Source organism: Ceratotherium simum, chromosome 24, assembly GCF_057802395.1.
Source record: "Ceratotherium simum simum isolate JZ-2026a chromosome 24, ASM5780239v1, whole genome shotgun sequence".
NCBI classification, from domain to species: Eukaryota; Metazoa; Chordata; class Mammalia; order Perissodactyla; family Rhinocerotidae; genus Ceratotherium; species Ceratotherium simum.
In genome coordinates, this window is record NC_141923.1 from 24,329,043 (window position 1) to 24,346,419 (window position 17,377).

A 17,377-nucleotide genomic window follows, 5' to 3' on the forward strand; every position below is an offset into this window, starting at 1 on the left:
AAAGGTATATGAAAGTAAATGCCCATTATTTTACTAATGATATAAATGAAGATTTACAGTATATAAAATAGGTAAGAGGAAATATGAGACAATATTCTAGTCTTGCACTGTCCAGTGCCAGCCACCAGCCACCAGCCACCAGCCTCATAGTGTTGGCCTGAGGATTGAATGAGAAAATATATTGAAATCCCTCAGTGCCTAGGACATATTAACTGCACAATAAAAATAAACCTTCAGAGCCTCAGTCATGTGGTTAGTGGCTACTATCTTGAATAGCACTGGTCGTCAGTCTGAAAGAAGAAAAACAGACATTTTTAGCTTTCCAAATATCAGTGTTTCTGAAACCTAGCCGCATATAGAATCACCTTTGGAGCTTTTAAAAAAATATGGTGCCCAGACCAGGGCTTCTCAAATTTTACTATGCATGTGAATCACTTGGGGATCTTGTTAAAATGCAGGTTCTGATTCAGTAGGTCTGGAGTGTTGCTTGAGATTCTGCATTTTTAACAAGCCTCTTGGTGATGCCGACACTGCTGATCCATGGAGGACACACCAGACCAATTAAATTAGATTACCTGGGACTGGGGCCTTAGCACACACAGTTTATTAAAAGTTCCCAGGGGAATCTAATTTGCAGGAAGGCTAAAGAATACTGCTTCACACAAAAATATCTATTGAAAAGATTTTTTTTTCCTTTTTTTGCTGAGGAAGATTAGCCCAGAGCTAACACCTGTTGCAAATCCTCCTCTATTTTGTATGTGGGCCACCACAGCATGGCCACCGGCCAGTGGTGTAAGTCCACACCTGGGAATCGAATCCGGTCTGCTGAAGTGGAGCGCACCGAACTTAACCAGTAGGTCACCAGGGCTGGCCCTGAAAAGATTCTTAAACATTTTTTCACCAAAGACCAATCCCAGTAAGTTGAAAGTCCCTTGGAAATAGAAACTTTCCCACTTGTGAATCCTAATTCATTCCTGATAAATTGGAAAGAATGACTATTCAGCAGTGTAAGTATTCAGGATGCACTGGTTTGATAGATTAATTGATACATTTTGTGACCAAATGTTTGGAGAACTTATTTCTAAGATGATTTTAAAATGTACCTAGCAATGTTTAAACACAATATTCATTAAGAGAGCCTCTCTCTAGTTGCTGTTACATCTCTGCAGTCTTAAAATCATGTTCAAATATGGCTTTCCCTCTTGATTGTATTTATACTTCTTATTCCCTTTGCAGGACTTCACTATCCATGTTTTTTCTCCCTGTTGAAGTGAAAGTAACACTAGTCCTGAATGGATGAATGAGCAGGTAGATGGGGCTTGTTTTAATGTGTGCTTCAAATCTGGCAGGGCCTCAAATGTTTGCAGAAAGACTGTAAGAAAAGGGAAAGAAACCTTCCGGCTAGGAATTAATGAAAATCCAAGGCCTGAGAAATTTCAGCATCATGTCAAGTACATAGACTTGCTTTTAACCCTTCCAACTCTCAATAATCTACCATGAGATGTGGACAAAAAAAATCTCTCTTATCCCCATGTATACTGTGTTAACTAGGAAAGGACAATAAGCATTTGAAATAAAATATTTTGGGGACTTTTTTTCAACTGGGGGTTATTTTGCACCCCAGAGGGCATTTGTGGAGATATGCTACTGGCATCTAGAAAGTAGAAGTCAAGGGCCGGCCCCGTGGCTTAGCAGTTAAGTGTGCACGCTCCGCTACTGGCGGCCCGAGTTCGGATCCCCAGTGTGCACCGATGCACCGTTTCTCCGGCCATGCTGAGGCCGCGTCCCACATACAGCAACTAGGAGGATGTGCATCTATGACATACAACTATCTATCTACTGGGGCTTTGGGGAAAAAAAAGGAGGAGGATTGGCTCAAAGCCGGTCTTCCTCAGCAAAAAGAGGAGGATTATCATGGATGTTAGCTCAGGGCTGATCTTCCTCAAAAAAAAAAAGTAGAAGTCAAGGATGCTGCTAAACATCCTACAATGCACAGGACAGCCCCCCTACACCAAGGAATTATCCAGTGCAAAACACCAATCTGAGAAACTCTACTAACTGAACTACTCCAGGCAGGGATTTCTATTTGAGAATACTATTGATGGAAAAAACAAACAAAAACAAAAACCTAAAAACCTAGTGTTGGTATCAATAAAATCTTGACTCTGATATACAGGAAAATGGGCAGGAAATTTGAGGTAGTGCAATCTGAGGATCAGGTTAGGAATCTTGGCTCTACCCCGTAAGCTGTGTGATACTGGGTAAGTTATTTAGCCTCTCAGAGTCTACATAAAGCAACCTTAACATGGGTAGGTGGTAATAATAATACCAAAGCCAGTTCCCTCACAGGATGGAGGGAGGCTCAGATGTAATAATGTATATGAAGGCACTTTGAGCATCAGTAAGCGCTTAGCAATATTTTTACTTTCAAACCCTATAAAGCCAAAGTTCAGGGAATTGGACACATTCAAATACAAACAGAGTTTTCTAATCTAGTGTCCCTAAAGGGAAGCACTTCTACATCCTTTTCCTGTTTTGAATTGGGTGGTCAAACAGGATTGAAGCATAGGTCAGCAGTGGGCATTTTATTGCCTGAAGAAGAGGAATCCAATTGAGTACTTCAACTGACTTGGTTTGCAATATCAAGAAAAAAAATAAAACAATTGAGACTCTGCTCTCCTCAGCACCACCTGCCATGGGAAGATGGAAAGTCCTGAACAACTGACCTGCTTATCAATCTTCACTCCCCAGGAAGCCTGGCTCTGACCGGAAAAGCACCTTGCTCAGGGTTCTAATAGCCCTGATGACACACCCAGCCACGCACTCACAGCAGACTGAGGATCTAACAATCTCAGTCAGCCCAGCCTCCCAGGGGGCCAAAGCTGGGGCTGAAAATAATTCCTCATGCTCAACTCACCTTTCACTTCCTCTCCCTTGTCCCCACCACTGCATTGTGTCAAGACAGCAATCAGAGGCTTTATAAGGAACATTTGTCAGTGCCTAGATGCTAGCTCTGGGCTGATTCTTTTATTTCCCTCTCCTGTTCCTTAGACTTTCTATTTTCAGACTCAAAGGAACAAGTTGCTTTCAAGTTCTATCTCCCAGACATAAGTGATATAAGATTCTGATGGCTATAGAACTATTTTCATTTTGGATCCTTCCTGATTCACAAAGAACCAATGCTACATGTCCTGTGCCCAGCAGGTTTCTAAATATTTCACAGTGGGATGTTTCAGTAGAGCTATATAAAATCCTATAAATGCCCATGAGAAGATTCTGGGGTTGACCCATTCATCTCGACGCACAGGGACCTGGTGAGCAGGAGCAATTCCCTGAGAGCATGCCCTCAGAATGAGATAACGTAAGCAAACATTCTGTAGGAGCTACTCTGTAAGTCTTTACTGTTTAAATATTAGCAATAGACAAGTAGCACGACTGAACTCCTTTGAGGGTTTCTATACTCACCGCTATCAATAAAACAGAATGGCTTGGAAAAAGAAAGATACATTACTTTTGCAGAAACTGTATCAGGATTGCCTGGCCAGGCAGCTTTGTTCTTTGATTCCAGATACAGGGGGTATTTTGATTTTATGGTTTAAAATACATTAAATAAACACTGCCAGATTGCTCTAATTGATGCTTTAAATTTATGGATCTTTTCAGTAGCAAACGGAGTCAGGTGGGAGAGAAATAAGATACCCAAAGCTCAGAAGACGAGCCACTCCTAGGAAGTCTTGGCAGGGCGGAATGCGAAACTAGTATGTTGGACTTTCCAAAACCACTTTACAATCTAGGTGACGAAGTCAGATGGTAGCTCCTTTAAATACTCAGTATTCTTTCGATTGGTTCATGAAAGCCCACTGTCATTGCTGTCAGGAGGACAGCTTGGACTCATTACAAATGAGTCTTTTAGCACAGTTAAAAGAGCTTTTCTTTTCTAGGGGAGGATTTTCAACTCCACATCTTACAATACATCTTTGTGCGGTTATTGGTACTGACCTTTGTAATATGACACTTCTAAAAAAGGAATAACTCTAAGATGAGACAAGAAGAAAGATGTTCATTTCTATCTATGTGTTTTTCAAAATATCCCCCAATTTGCTGTGGGAACAATGGTGGAAATTATGCTCAGCTGGGAACAGGAGAATCTGGTCCTAGTTCTGTCCCTCCTTTACTGTGTGACCGTAGGAAAGACACAGTATCTCCCTGGGTCTCTTTTTACATTTGAAATGGAGAATAAAAATATCCACCCTACACAATTTACTGGTTATTTAACAGTCAAAATGAAGTAATCTGTATGAGTGATTTTGTAATAGTAAAAAAATGCTACCCTAATGTTTGGTAATCCTCAAAGCTAACATTTATTAAGTAATGAAAATCAACTCAGCATCATGTTGAGTATTTTACATCTGTTTAACTCACTTAATCTTCACATTAGCCCTGAAAAGTAAGTATTATCATTACCCCATTTTACAGACTAGGAAACAGAGACTCAGGAGGTTAAATAATTTGCCCAAGGTCTGGAACTGGATCACCCAATAGGAAGAATAAGCACGCACTTAGAGAACCAAGACAGCAGAGACGGTAAAAAATGGGAATGTGAGGAGAAAGAATTTGATGTATTTTTAAAGCATTACAGTGATCATCAGAGAAGAAAAATCAGAATGGTTAGAAATTCTTACACTTATTTTATGGTTATTGTCTTGTGAATTGTTTGGGGAGAGAGGCACCAAATATTTCAGTGGTTAGGGCATTTCAAGGTCTTAATCCAGCCTGCCTCAGACTCAGAGCTAATGGCACCAAGATCCCAACTCCTGCCAGCTGACTCCAAAGCCCATGCTTATAACTGCAGTACTGCATCATGTCCTATAATAATAACACACATTATTACCAAATAACAGTTCCAACAGTTACTAGTAATAATAGTTTTCAGTGGGAAGCAATGCCATTAAAGAAAGGTTGATCCTGTTTTGAAAACATAAGAAGCAACCCATAATTTGAAACTAAAGCTATAAAGAGATAGGCACACAGCAAGGGTCACTGGTTTTCTTACATATCTGTGGCTTTAAAATGACCATTCAAGAGCCTTATCATTATTGGCAGCCAACTTGTGGATTCTATATTGGCTCAGGGCAAGAGGTTAACATCAATTTAGAAATCTGAAATTCCTAATAGAAACACAACAAACCCTACAGCAGCACTAGCAGGGCCAATGATAATATGCATGGAGAGAGATGGATTCTTCCTATGAGCAAATGAACAGCTTTTAAAATCTCAGTCTATTTGATTCCCCCACCCCTATCCCCCAGAATTTAAGCAAGAAGCATTTAAAAACCAGGTCTATTAGTGTCTAGTGAATTTGGATGATGGTGAGAGTTCACAGCAGCAGCTAACACCTCTGGCTCTCTTCAAAGGCTCAAAGATAGATGCATAAGGTCATTTTTGTGCCTTAATCTAAGAAGTGCTAAGAGTATGACAAGAGACTCCTAGCAAAGGATGAACTGGATATTGTACAGAGATTGAGATGCCAGATAAATGGGTAGGTGGGGCATTTTGCTTCAATATCTTGAGGGTCTTGTCTGCTATTTGTGGATGCTCTCATAATTCTTAAACCAGACATTGGAAGACTGGCTATTAGGGGAAAATCCCAGTAGCACAGTTACCTCTGATTGGCTTTTAAAAAAAATTAATGCTAAATTAGGCATGAAAACAAAATACAGCCTTCAAAATTCTTGGGCTACAAATAGACATATTTACTTTATATATTTCTCTCAAGTTTGACTATTATTAGCTAAACAGCTCTTAAACTTCTAGAAATGTGCTTCTGGCTTCCTCTTCTCTGTGCCCACCTCATTATAACAGAAGGGAGAGGATAAGAGTGAGAAAATTACGGGGAGTTTGGAGTGTAGGAGATATAGAGTTAGACATAGCTGCATGCCCACATTAGTGACAATTTCAATATTCTCTTGCATCCACCAGGTGATAATGCAATGGTGAAGCAAAGGCCCTTAGCCAAAGTATTTTCCCTTCTATTCCTGGAACATTTGTGATCAGGGTTCAGGGCTCTTTTCCTGGGGTAAGTGAGAGATGAGAGGGAAAGCTAGGGGATTATTTGAATGATCTCTTTTAAAGAAGGCAACCTTTCCTCCCATTGCCCTTGATTTGGCCATCTGTCTCTGGGAGTTTGTTGGCAAATGCTCCTTGACAATACAATTTAAACAGATGATTAACCTCTCTCCCTCCCACACCAGCATGCTTGCTATTAAAATGCCTACTAGGACCAATCTCTGAATATCAAGTCAGGCTTAGTCAACCAATTGCCAACAAATTGGCGAAGTCAACCAAATGAATGAAATTCCATCCTTAGTTTTTCTCTCATTGTTACCCTGACTTGCTGTTCATCAATTCAAGTTTAGTAAACTTCCTCTCACAGTCTTTCTGCAATCTCTGGCCATCTGTACATTCAATCACATCTAACTCAATGGCACCATGAAGTCCAGATCTCAAATTGATTATTCCATGATTATTGATGAGAGCTCATGACGGAGATGGTGCCCTATCCCTCTGTTGCTCATCATTTGCAGTGCCCCGGGAAACCTACAATAATTGTCTTTGCTATGAGCCAGTCAGGCAGTATTAGTCAGGTTGACAAAAAGTATTCAGTGCATAGTTAGTAAGTCTCCAGAAGTGCCCTACACTAGACCAAGTCTTAAAGAAATAATGTATCTTCCCATCCAAAAGACATGAATGTGTGCTTAATATTCAGTGTTTTATGATTTGGGGACAGTCAGGAGAAAAATCATCATTTAGAATTACGAATCGGGGAGCAAAAGAAAGTATGGTTATTGAGAGTGAAACACGTACCTGTGGGATAATGTTCATTCACAGGCCAGTTGTCCACCTGAAGTGTGGCGTTGCCACCGTTCCTGGTGAAGCGCACCACGTGGTATTTACCATCATTTACAGGGGTTCTCTCCTCCTTAATAGAGATGTCAACTGTGCCAATATTGAAGACAACTCCAATTTTCCCCTGTTCCTGGAATAAAGAAACACAAAAGGCATAGTTATCATCCACCACAAGGTTTTCTCCCTTTCAAGTTGATCCTCCAACTAACAATAAATCTGCACGTGCCCAGAGGGAGCCGTCAGCGTGAAGTTAATAATAGTATCCTAAATTTCTCCATGGGCTTTCATCCTGAACATAAAAACCAATGACATAAAGCCTCCCAAATTGCTCTCACAGGCTGCATTTCACAGGTTACATCATTTGATTGCCCTCAACAGATATCAAAGCTGGAACCACAGAACTACCTAACAACTGTGTAGTGACACTGCAAAGTTTATTTCTGTGAGATGCATTAGGCCTGTTTTCTAGGAGAGGCTAATAAGACACTGGACCCCAGATCACTTCACAATTCAGATTTAGGATTAAAGAGGAAATATGAGTCTGCTTGCACATTTTGGGGCAATCAAGACCAAGGGGAGGGGTAAAGAATGGTTAGGAGTCAATGGCAGAGGAGCTAGAATTATGGAGCCACTCCTGATGATACTTTCTGTAGGTCCAAACCACATACAAAAGGTATCCTCAGTAGAGGCCAGTGAAACTGAGCTGGGGTTTTCAGAGTCAGATGGCTGCTACCCTTCCTGCACCTGTAGCCCTACACTTAAAGCTAACTCAAAGAGGGATGTAATAGTCGGTGTTATAGATTTATGTTACACAGCAGAAGAGAACCTCTGTGGCCCCAAAAGACTTCTGGGAGGGAAGACACAATGAATTCCAGAAAAGTAACAATATAGCAATGAAGGTGATGACTATGGTGATGGTGATGGTGGTGGTGACATCCTCTGCCTCCTGGGGAGTGCCCAGAAACACTGAAATATAAATGATAATGCTATTAAAACTCTTACTCTTCTCCTCTAATAATTGGTTACGACTAGGAGTTAGAATTAGTATTCAAAATGAGACAGAAAATGAAAGTAACCTTACTGATCAGATACAACCTGTCTCTCTCACCCTCTTGGAAATGTATCTCAGCATGCGGGGTGTCATGAGAGATGGGTAAGGAGAGAAGGGAGACATCTTTCTCCAGTTCTCTAGTTGTCTGACTTATTGGCTAAGCAATAGGTTGAACACCCAAGGATAATAAAATATAGTTGTAATTCTGAAGTTCTGCCAGACTGAGACACAACATCTGTCCACATAATCTCTGTTATTCCCTATTTCCTGATTCAAGAAGTAGAAAGAGAAGGAGAAGAATGAGGAGGAGGAGGAAACGGGAAAAGAAGTCCAGAATCCATATAAACTAGCATGTAGGAAAGATTTCCCTGCGTCTCAAATTTAGTAACTTGGTTAATTCTTTCATTTATTCATTCAATACATAAATACAATATTTATTAAGTACTTACTATGCTTCAAGTCAAAAAATTCAGACTTTTCGTAAGAGTTTAGGCACTAGTTTCCATATAGTTTGGGACATTTTACTTATTTTTCCAAAAGACAGGCTTTCCTCACCTTGCCAGTTTTCCATTAGTATGTGAACACATCTTGTGCCCAATAAAAGAATGGATAAGTACCCGGGAGTCTTGATCTTAGAAAGCAGGAATCTAGGCTGATCAACAAGGCTGCTTTCAGCACGCAGGATGGTGACATATAGGGTGGACATCATTGCTTCCTTTGTGCACTGACGGCATAGAACACAATGTAAAATGATGTCTGCAATTCCCGTGTTCTGTTCTCTGAGAAAAGTAATTCAGGTACCTCCTACAGTGGCGACTAAACATACCCATGATTTCTTAAATCCCTGTTTATTGTGACGCTAGTTCTCATTTTTTTTTTTCCATCTCTACACCTCCAGTGCTAATCAAAGTATATAGCATTAAAATATGATGCATATAGGCCAGCCGAGTGGCATAATGGCTAAGTTTGTGCCCTTTGCTTTGGCCGTCCGGGGTCTGCAGGTTCAGATCCCGAGCACGGACATACGCCCCACTTATCAAGCCATGCTGTGGCAGGCGTCCCACATATAAAGTAGAGGAAGATGGGCACAATGTTAGCCCAGGGCCAGCTTTCCTCAGCAAAAAGAGGAGGCTTGGCAACAGATGTTAGCTCAGGGCTAATCTTCCTCACACACAAAAAAATATGATGCATAGATAAATGAACCTGATGATGGGTTCTTTTGCATCTTTCATGCCCATAATTACTAATATTATGATTCATTTTATTCTTTCTCCTTAATTCCTCAGAAATTCAGAAATGACAACATGATTTTTCTGCTCTCTCTTAAAGAGTTGGCATTCATTTCTAAGTGTGCGTGTGTGTGTGTGTTGGTACCTAATCACCCTCATGCCTAAATAAGCTAGGCTATAATAACTTGAGTCATAACCTGTTTAGCAGAATGAAAGGACTGGAGGAGTTAAGAAACCATGACTGCAGACACCATTACTCCTCTGCCCACCCCACAAATGTGGGCTGTTTATCGCACCACTGTTCTTCAATGAGAAACCACTATATAAATCCTGGATGCATGGAGAGGACTGCTGGTGATTCAATTCACCTCTGAGTCACTAATTAATCATGGATGGAGAACAGCTTTAAGGGGAGAGAGGAGACTAAACCAGCATCTTGCAGCTTTTCAGCAATAGCAGTGGCAAAGTACAGTTCTGGCTCAGTGAATTGGCTGATCAGCGAGATACATTCTTGGGCAGATTTTCTGCAAGATCCATAATAGATTTAGGAAAAGAAAAGATTTAATCTCTGCCAGAATAAATATTTGGTCCTTATCTTAGGCGCCACACATTTGCCATTGCAATTACTGTTTCGGAGAGATCTTCTTAATCCTGCTAGCACACTGCTAATGTCAGTGGAGACCCTTACCCAGATGTTTCGTTGTGTTTCCCAAAGAGGTAAATGTGGCTGTGCTAGACCTCAGATGTGGTCTCCCTACCCACAGTAATAAGATTTCATTACTGCAATCTCCTTGTCATTTGTCTTGGGACCGCAGTGGCATGATAATCCGTGGCTAACTGCTTTGTCTCAGTTCATTATAAGCCTTGCGGCAAATACGCATATAGTTGCCCAGGCTTGAATCCACCATGCTCAGCTGCCATGAAAATCAGCTCTGCTGGTTCACATGTCCAGAGAAGAGAAGATGTGAGGGAGTCAGCTTTGACTGACCTTGGTCAAGTTACTTAACTTTTCTGATCCCATTTCTTGATAATGTGTTATGGGGACAGGATACCAGCTCTACATACTTCATAGGGCTGTTGTTAGGGTGAAAAGATATGATTAATATGACAGCACTTTATAACAATAAAATATTATACAAATATAAGGGATAAATGAGATCAGGAGAAGGAACCATCCAATCATCTGTCCATATATAATACCCTCTGATTACTGAAGAAGTTCATCGGTTCAATAGCATACATCGGGTTTTAGCACAGCACGGTTCAAATAATACCTCTGGCTCTTAAAGCTCTATGATCTTGGGCAGGTTATTTAACTTCTTATTTCTTTTCTATAAAGGAATGCGTGGAGGGAGGGAGAAGCGAATGGCATCCTCTGAAGCTTGTGAGGATTTTAGGAGAACACGCATGTGTGAAGCACCTAGCACACGGCTGTGCACACTTTGGGACCTCAGTAAACGTCAGTCATCTTTTCCCTTTCTTTCCCCTCATTAGCGTAGTTGAAAGTAGTGGCACGAGCTAAGGACTGGTTCGTTGGGTGACGCTGTCATCAAGAAATATTATGAAAATAAATGTAAATTTTAGCAAAGAGAACATTAAAAAACAACATTTGCACAGTTAATTTCCTGTCACAATTTGGTAGTTGCTCTCTCTCCACATTCCTTGGTACCTTTGATAAGCCTCTCCAAGACAAGCAAAGTGTAGCTGCAGAAACAGCATGACTATAAATTTTAATAACTCCATGCCCATCACCACTAAAGTTGCTGCCAAGGCAGTCACTTCAGTCTATGTTCTTCTTCAATATCAAAAACAAAGACAAGTGGTAAATCAGAAGACATTACCAAAGAATCCTCAAGTGCATTCAGGAAAAAACTGAATGGTACAGAAAACAGCTGTCCTTAAATAGCCAGTAAGTCATTCGTCATCAATAATGACTGTTTATGAGCCCACCTGGTTCCTCCAATTAGTCCTGCTCCAGCTTTCTTTTTTTTTTTTTAATTTTATTTATTTATTTTTCCCCCCAAAGCCCCAGTAGATAGTTGTATGTCATAGCTGCACATCCTTCTAGTTGCTGTATGTGGGACGCGGCCTCAGCATGGTCGGAGAAGCGGTGCGTCAGTGCGTGCTGGGGGTCCGAACCTGGGCCGCCAGCAGCGGAGCGCGCACACTTAACCACTAAGCCACGGGGCCAGCCCAACCAGCTTTCTGATCTTCCATCAGCCACATTACGTTATTGCTGTGTGGGTGACCCAAGAGATGCTACCCACACTGGGGTCAGATTTCAGAAGCAGAAATGCACAAGGGCGAGAAAAATCCTCAGGAATAAAGATCTCCCTGAAGGCAATCACTTCATTCATTCCAGAGCGCCCCCAGGGAAAGCAGAATGCACCATCTACTATTTTAGAAAATCGCAGCTGACAGAAACAGAACTGGGACTCCCAAATGTATGCCAGGCAGATGTGCAAAGGAAACAGTTCTCAGTATCTTAACTTCTAGGCTTCCCACAGAATTTGTGAGTTCAGTGCTAGGCAATAATATAGGAAGAACAACATGTATGCGATCCCTCTTGGTGCCAGACACTGCCAGGCCTTTCATACCCAGTGCAAAGTCTGGGTCATAGTAAAGAAAGTAATCAGTAGCACTGTTGACCACATGTTTCTCGTTCTCCCCCATTACAGCCTCATAGTAAGAGAGAACTTCTGGGTCCCCTTGGGATGTGTAGGGCTGAGACAAGTGTTGACCAATAAACTGGGTGTCACTCCTAAGTCATGCATTTAATTGCTGGTGTGAGATCCACCAGGGTTCTCCCATTGGCTCTCTACCACCATACCCTGGTAGTGGCTTCTTTGCCAGCCTGGGTCATTGAGGGAGGATGACAACAAGCCAGTTTGCAATGGACATGGAACATGACCAAGAAACAAAGCATGATTCCTTTATGCCACCAAATATTTGAAGCTGTTTGTTACTGCAGCATGACCCAGACCACCTTGATGGACAGAGTATGTGCTCAGTAAAAAATTGTTTACTAGAAGAATTTCAAATTCTCACAATTGCTCTCCATATTTTATATGTTAAAAAGACGGAGGGTCAGAGAATTGGGAATTTATATAACTAATAAGCTATATATTTTAGATTAGAATTCAAGTCTGTCTTACTTAAAAATCCATGGATTCTTCACTTTGTTATGTTTCAGTCATAAGTATTACATGTTGCAATTGAGTTATTTATATAAAATGGCATATACAGTACATATTACGTACTTTGTCTGCCTACCCTGCCTAACCTATCTGCTTAACCTAACTGCGGGTGTCTCAAATGTAGGGATCCTAACATGTGCTCAAGAAATATTTGTTAAATTAATGAATAAGTGAATGAATAATGAATTAGAATTGTGATTGTAATAGAAATAAGTTATGCTAATAACTTTTTATACCATGGGAGGCTAAACAGGATTTGAACAGTAAAGGATGAAGTAGAAAATTGGTCATCTACATTCAGATTTTTTTGCCGTAAATCTTGAGCAAAACACAGTCTCATTGTGCTTTATAGATGCAATCTATAAAATACAAAAAAATGAGGTACAATTTACTTGATTCATCAGATAATTTTGACTAAGGGAGGATTTATTGAAGTTCCTTAGAATAAACTACTCTGCATTTAGTAGAACACATTATGGGCTCTTTTCGTGGATATTAACCATCTTTCAGTGAAGATCATCAGCCCATGCTTTCAATGTTATGGTCTATTTGTTCTAGACCCAGAACAATCGTTGGCTAACAAGCAGTGAGTGTGCACTTCCTGTGTACAGAGGCATGCACTATTGAAGGATTCAAGAGATGTAAGAGACCAGGTCTCTCCCTCAAGGACTCTAAGATGAAGAATAAGGCCATTAGGAATCACTCAAACCGACAAGACTCCAGCTGTGGAGCCTGGAGACAGTTTGGACTTTCATTATCATCCCATGACAACGACCCAGTCCCTTTCCCTTGAGGAGCTTAAGTGTGGCTGTGATAGGAAGGGCAGGGGAGAATAAAATGTCTGCTCTAGATTCCATAAGCCTGCAAGATTTAGCATCAGAAGACATGAGCCTAGTGAAGGCTCCATGTCTTATTGTCCAGATGATCTTGAGCAAGTTCCTCAACTATCCAAATCTCAAGCTATCTGTATGAAAAATGAGAATAATTATACAAAGACAACCATAATAATACCTGTGTTAAATGGTACTTAAAAGAAATAAAGTCTTGACAAATTCTGGTGCTCTACAAAGGGTGATATAACAATGACGTTAATAGTGGGGTGAAGACGGTGATAATTGTGAAGATGGTGGGGATAACTGGGTGAGAAATAGTATGACAGATGATAGATGAGTCAGAGGCTTTTGCACATGCCCTGTAGGATACTGCTTTATTTGCAATGACTGTCTCCCACACAAAATCATCAGTTCCAGAATCTGTGTAGATTGTCCCTAGAAAATTCCCATTAAATGGCTTGGAAATGAATTCTATTTTCCTAAATCTGCACAGGTCTCAATGACCTTTGCTCCCACCCTGCAAGACTGCAGCCACCTCTCCCGCTGGCCGCAGTTGTGCTTCTCCTGTTGTTTTGCTGATGTCTGGTTGTATGAGGTCAATCAATTAAAGCGGATTAGAACCACAGACTGAAATACTAACAGAGGGCGCAGAGAGATAAGACTGATAAATAGCTCAAGACAGCTCCATCTCTTAACTCTAAGCAAAGAAAAAAAAACAAAAAAGAAAGCATGGATGACAGCTCAGGACAACAAGAACTCTGACCTGAAGGGGGAGAATCAAGGAAGGACAAGACAGCTGGTGCAAGTAAATAAGATGCAAGTCAGAGCCACGGCTCTAATAGTCACCAGTCACAAACTGGCATCCTGAGTCATCACGTCCTTCAAATCTACTCTGAACATTAACTTCTTACCCACAGACCCCAATGTCACACTGCCTCGTTTGATAGTTAAGTCTGACTACAAAGCAAAAATTAAAGTTCATTTCCGTAGGAGCCCCAGTGTTGTGCCAAGACCCGGAGCAGTCTCCTGGCAGGATTCAGGTGGCAGCTGGTAGGGCAGTGCTAACTGAAACCCGGTACAGACTGAATATCTCCCATAAATGCCTTGCTTTCCCCCAAATCTCTACCACAGCTGTGGGGAACCACCTGACGGCCTAATAAAGAGAATTTAAGCCCGGTGCTCACAGTAACAACATTATAATCCTCAAAATTAGAAAGCACTTTTTAAATCATCTAGAATTCTTCCAGAACATCTTATATCTTACCTACACACTTACAAAGTGTGGTCCTGGGACCAGCAGCATCAGCATCACCTGGGAACTTGTTAGAAGTGCAAATTCTTGGATCTAACACCAGACCCTCAGAATCGGAAACCCAGAAGTGGGCCCAGCAATCTGTAGTTTCACAAGCTCTCCAGGTGAGTCAGATAATTGTTAAAGTCTGGAATCCTCTTCTATATGTTAATGTCTTGATTCCACGAGGGCAATGGTTTCAACTGGGGGCAATATTGTGCCCAGGGACATTTGGCAATGTCTGGAGACATTTTTGGTTGTCACAACTGAGGGTAGCGTGCTACTGGCATCTAGAGTGTACAGGCTAGGAATGCTGCTAAATATCCAACAATACACAACAAAGAAATATCTGACCTATAATATCAACAGTGTCACTATCGAGACACTCTGAATTAGGGAGCACAAAATTTCTGTCATGCAACAAACATCCATAAAGCATGTATTGCGTGATAGAAACTGTTCTACAATCATTTACCTATATGCTTTAATTTGTTCCCCACAATACTCCTTCAATAAGATGTGTATGCATACTGAATACAAACACAGTGCACACATGTATGCGAGTGCATGCCCATGTATACACAGGTGAATTTTTACATATTTAATCTAACATTGTGGTCTAGCCCTCAGAGCACAGGGTGAGTAATGAGCATGTGTGGATAATCTGATTCTACCTCTACTTTATGTTCTGCTCAAGTGCCTGTTTTACAGATGTAAACTTGGAAATGCAAGCTCACAGAGCCAGAAAGTGGCAAGTCTAGATTACATGTCCCATGTTATTTTCCCTATCTGGTCTTGGTAACTCCCGTCTCTTTTAACTCATTGCTGCTAGACCCTCAGAAATTCTCCCAGTCCATCTCCCCTGGCACAATGACATTAGCTGATAATCCCAACTCCAATTTAGTCCCTCGACCCTTCACTCCAGACTAGGTAAATTTAGTCAGTTTCCACAAAGATGTATGATCAGTTCTGAGTGGGTTGCAAAGGAGAAACTCTCTCTCTTAGAACTAGATATTTCAGCCCAAGGATAAGCCGCAGCTCCCCTATGGAAAAGAGACGAGCAAAGAGCCAGTAACCTTTCAAGACCTATTCTGTAGTTGTAAGGAAACCTTTAGTGATTCTCCAAAGTGCTTTACTATTTACCCATCTTTCAAGTGACAGACTGAGTTAACATTACGGCTTCGAGGTGAATGGACCTGTGTGAATAATAAATATCAACCAAGAATTCCTGCTTTTATAAGTAAGACATTCTCAGTCATTCCTATAGAAGAATTCCTAGTGTAAACTCTATACTGTTTTCCAGCTAAAAACGACAAAGATTTAGTATACACATTTCAGAATTCAGAGATTCAGTACTTCGGTTTTCAGAAAATACCATGTAGATTATTGCCTTTTTTTTATGTCTTTGGTGAATGGGTATGTAAAAGCTGTAAGAGGCAGATTGGCCTGAAGCAGAGACCAGCAAACTGTGGGCCAAATCTAGCTGTTGCCTGTTTATGTAAATAAAGTTTTATTGGGACACAGCTGTGCTCATTCATTTACATATTGTCTGTGGCTGCTTTGCTCTACAACAGTAGAGTTGAGTAGTTGCAAAAGAGACCATGTGGCCCACAAGCCTAAAATATTTATTCTCTGGCCCTTCACTGAAAAAGTCTGCTGACCCCTGTTATGGAATCGTGCACGGCTAGCTATGATTTTTTTTTTTTCAGTTTTTGACCAATAGTTTGTGTTTAAGGGGTCAGAATAACTCAAATATGAGTGGGAGGGTAAAATGAGGAACCTGTACCTGCTCATTCAACCATTACCTGACAAATAGAACACATTTTTAATAAGATAAGACAAAATATATAAAAAATCACCCAATTTAGGCATGAACTAATCTATCTCAGATCCATTAAGGGTGGTTTAGATACTAAAATCAATTGAACATAACACTGTTTGAAGGTGGGCAGCTGCGGATACAGAGAAATAAATTAGAGGCTTCTGGCAAAAGATGATGTAGCAGGGAATAGCCTGGTAATGGAGGAGATGGAGTGAAGTTGTAAAGTTATTAAAATTATAATGATATGACATTTCTTTCTGAAAATTTATCTAGTTCTGTGGAGTGAATCATGTACACGTTAAAGTCTTGGGACTCTAAAAGCCAGCACACATCACTCTGATGCCAAGACTTCAGTTTATTACATTGGATGGAATGGGAAAAGAGAATAGCATTGCAACACAATGAATATCTCAGTCTCCAGGGCTCCAATGCATCTGCAAGTCACTTGAGCCCTTGAGTGATAAATGGTGATTAACTGAGCTCTCTTGGTTTACCTGCAAGGAGAATCTACTGTGTCATCATCTTGAGATGAACACACTGAAATAGGGGCTCATTTTTCCTTTCCTAGTTATCGTAAACAAAATGGCTAGCGGACACTAATACATCAGCAGTGCCTGTCTGCATGTGGGGATGCTGGTGTGTGTGTGTCCTGGAGATAGTGTTGCAGCTAGGTATCTCATCCAGGTGATATTTCATGGTCCTCGTCTTTGTCAACTATCACCACTGTAACATTCTCCCTTGGATGGTATCAGCATTTCTAATTCAAAAGGTTGATTCTAACCTACCCCCAACCACCATAATAAAAACAACAGAGGGAAAAAAAAAAAGTGAAATTTAAACAGCTGCAGCGCATCAGGAGAAGGCAGGCCTGATGGTCTCCACGCCAGCGTCAAAGCGACTGGAGGGGAGAGTAATCTGGACACCCGAGTAAAAGTATGAAAAGAAGACTTTCCCTGGGCTCCAGGTGAGATTAGTAAAGGTGACCCAATGGGGACTTGAAAATATGTCACATGGATCTGACTCATACCTTTGGAAAAGCATCCAACGT

General features: G+C 40.9%; 1 protein-coding gene across 1 annotated transcript in view; it reads right to left on the bottom strand.

Annotated features, from left to right (window-relative positions):
• The window catches only part of LOC101397659 (neurexin-3), a 964,554-nt gene that overhangs the window by 169,060 nt on the left and 778,117 nt on the right, over positions 1-17,377 (bottom strand). The window contains exon 8 of the mRNA XM_087448107.1: positions 6,865-7,036. Within this exon, the coding sequence (XP_087304233.1) occupies positions 6,865-7,036 (172 nt within the window). The remainder of the gene's footprint in view (positions 1-6,864; positions 7,037-17,377) is intronic.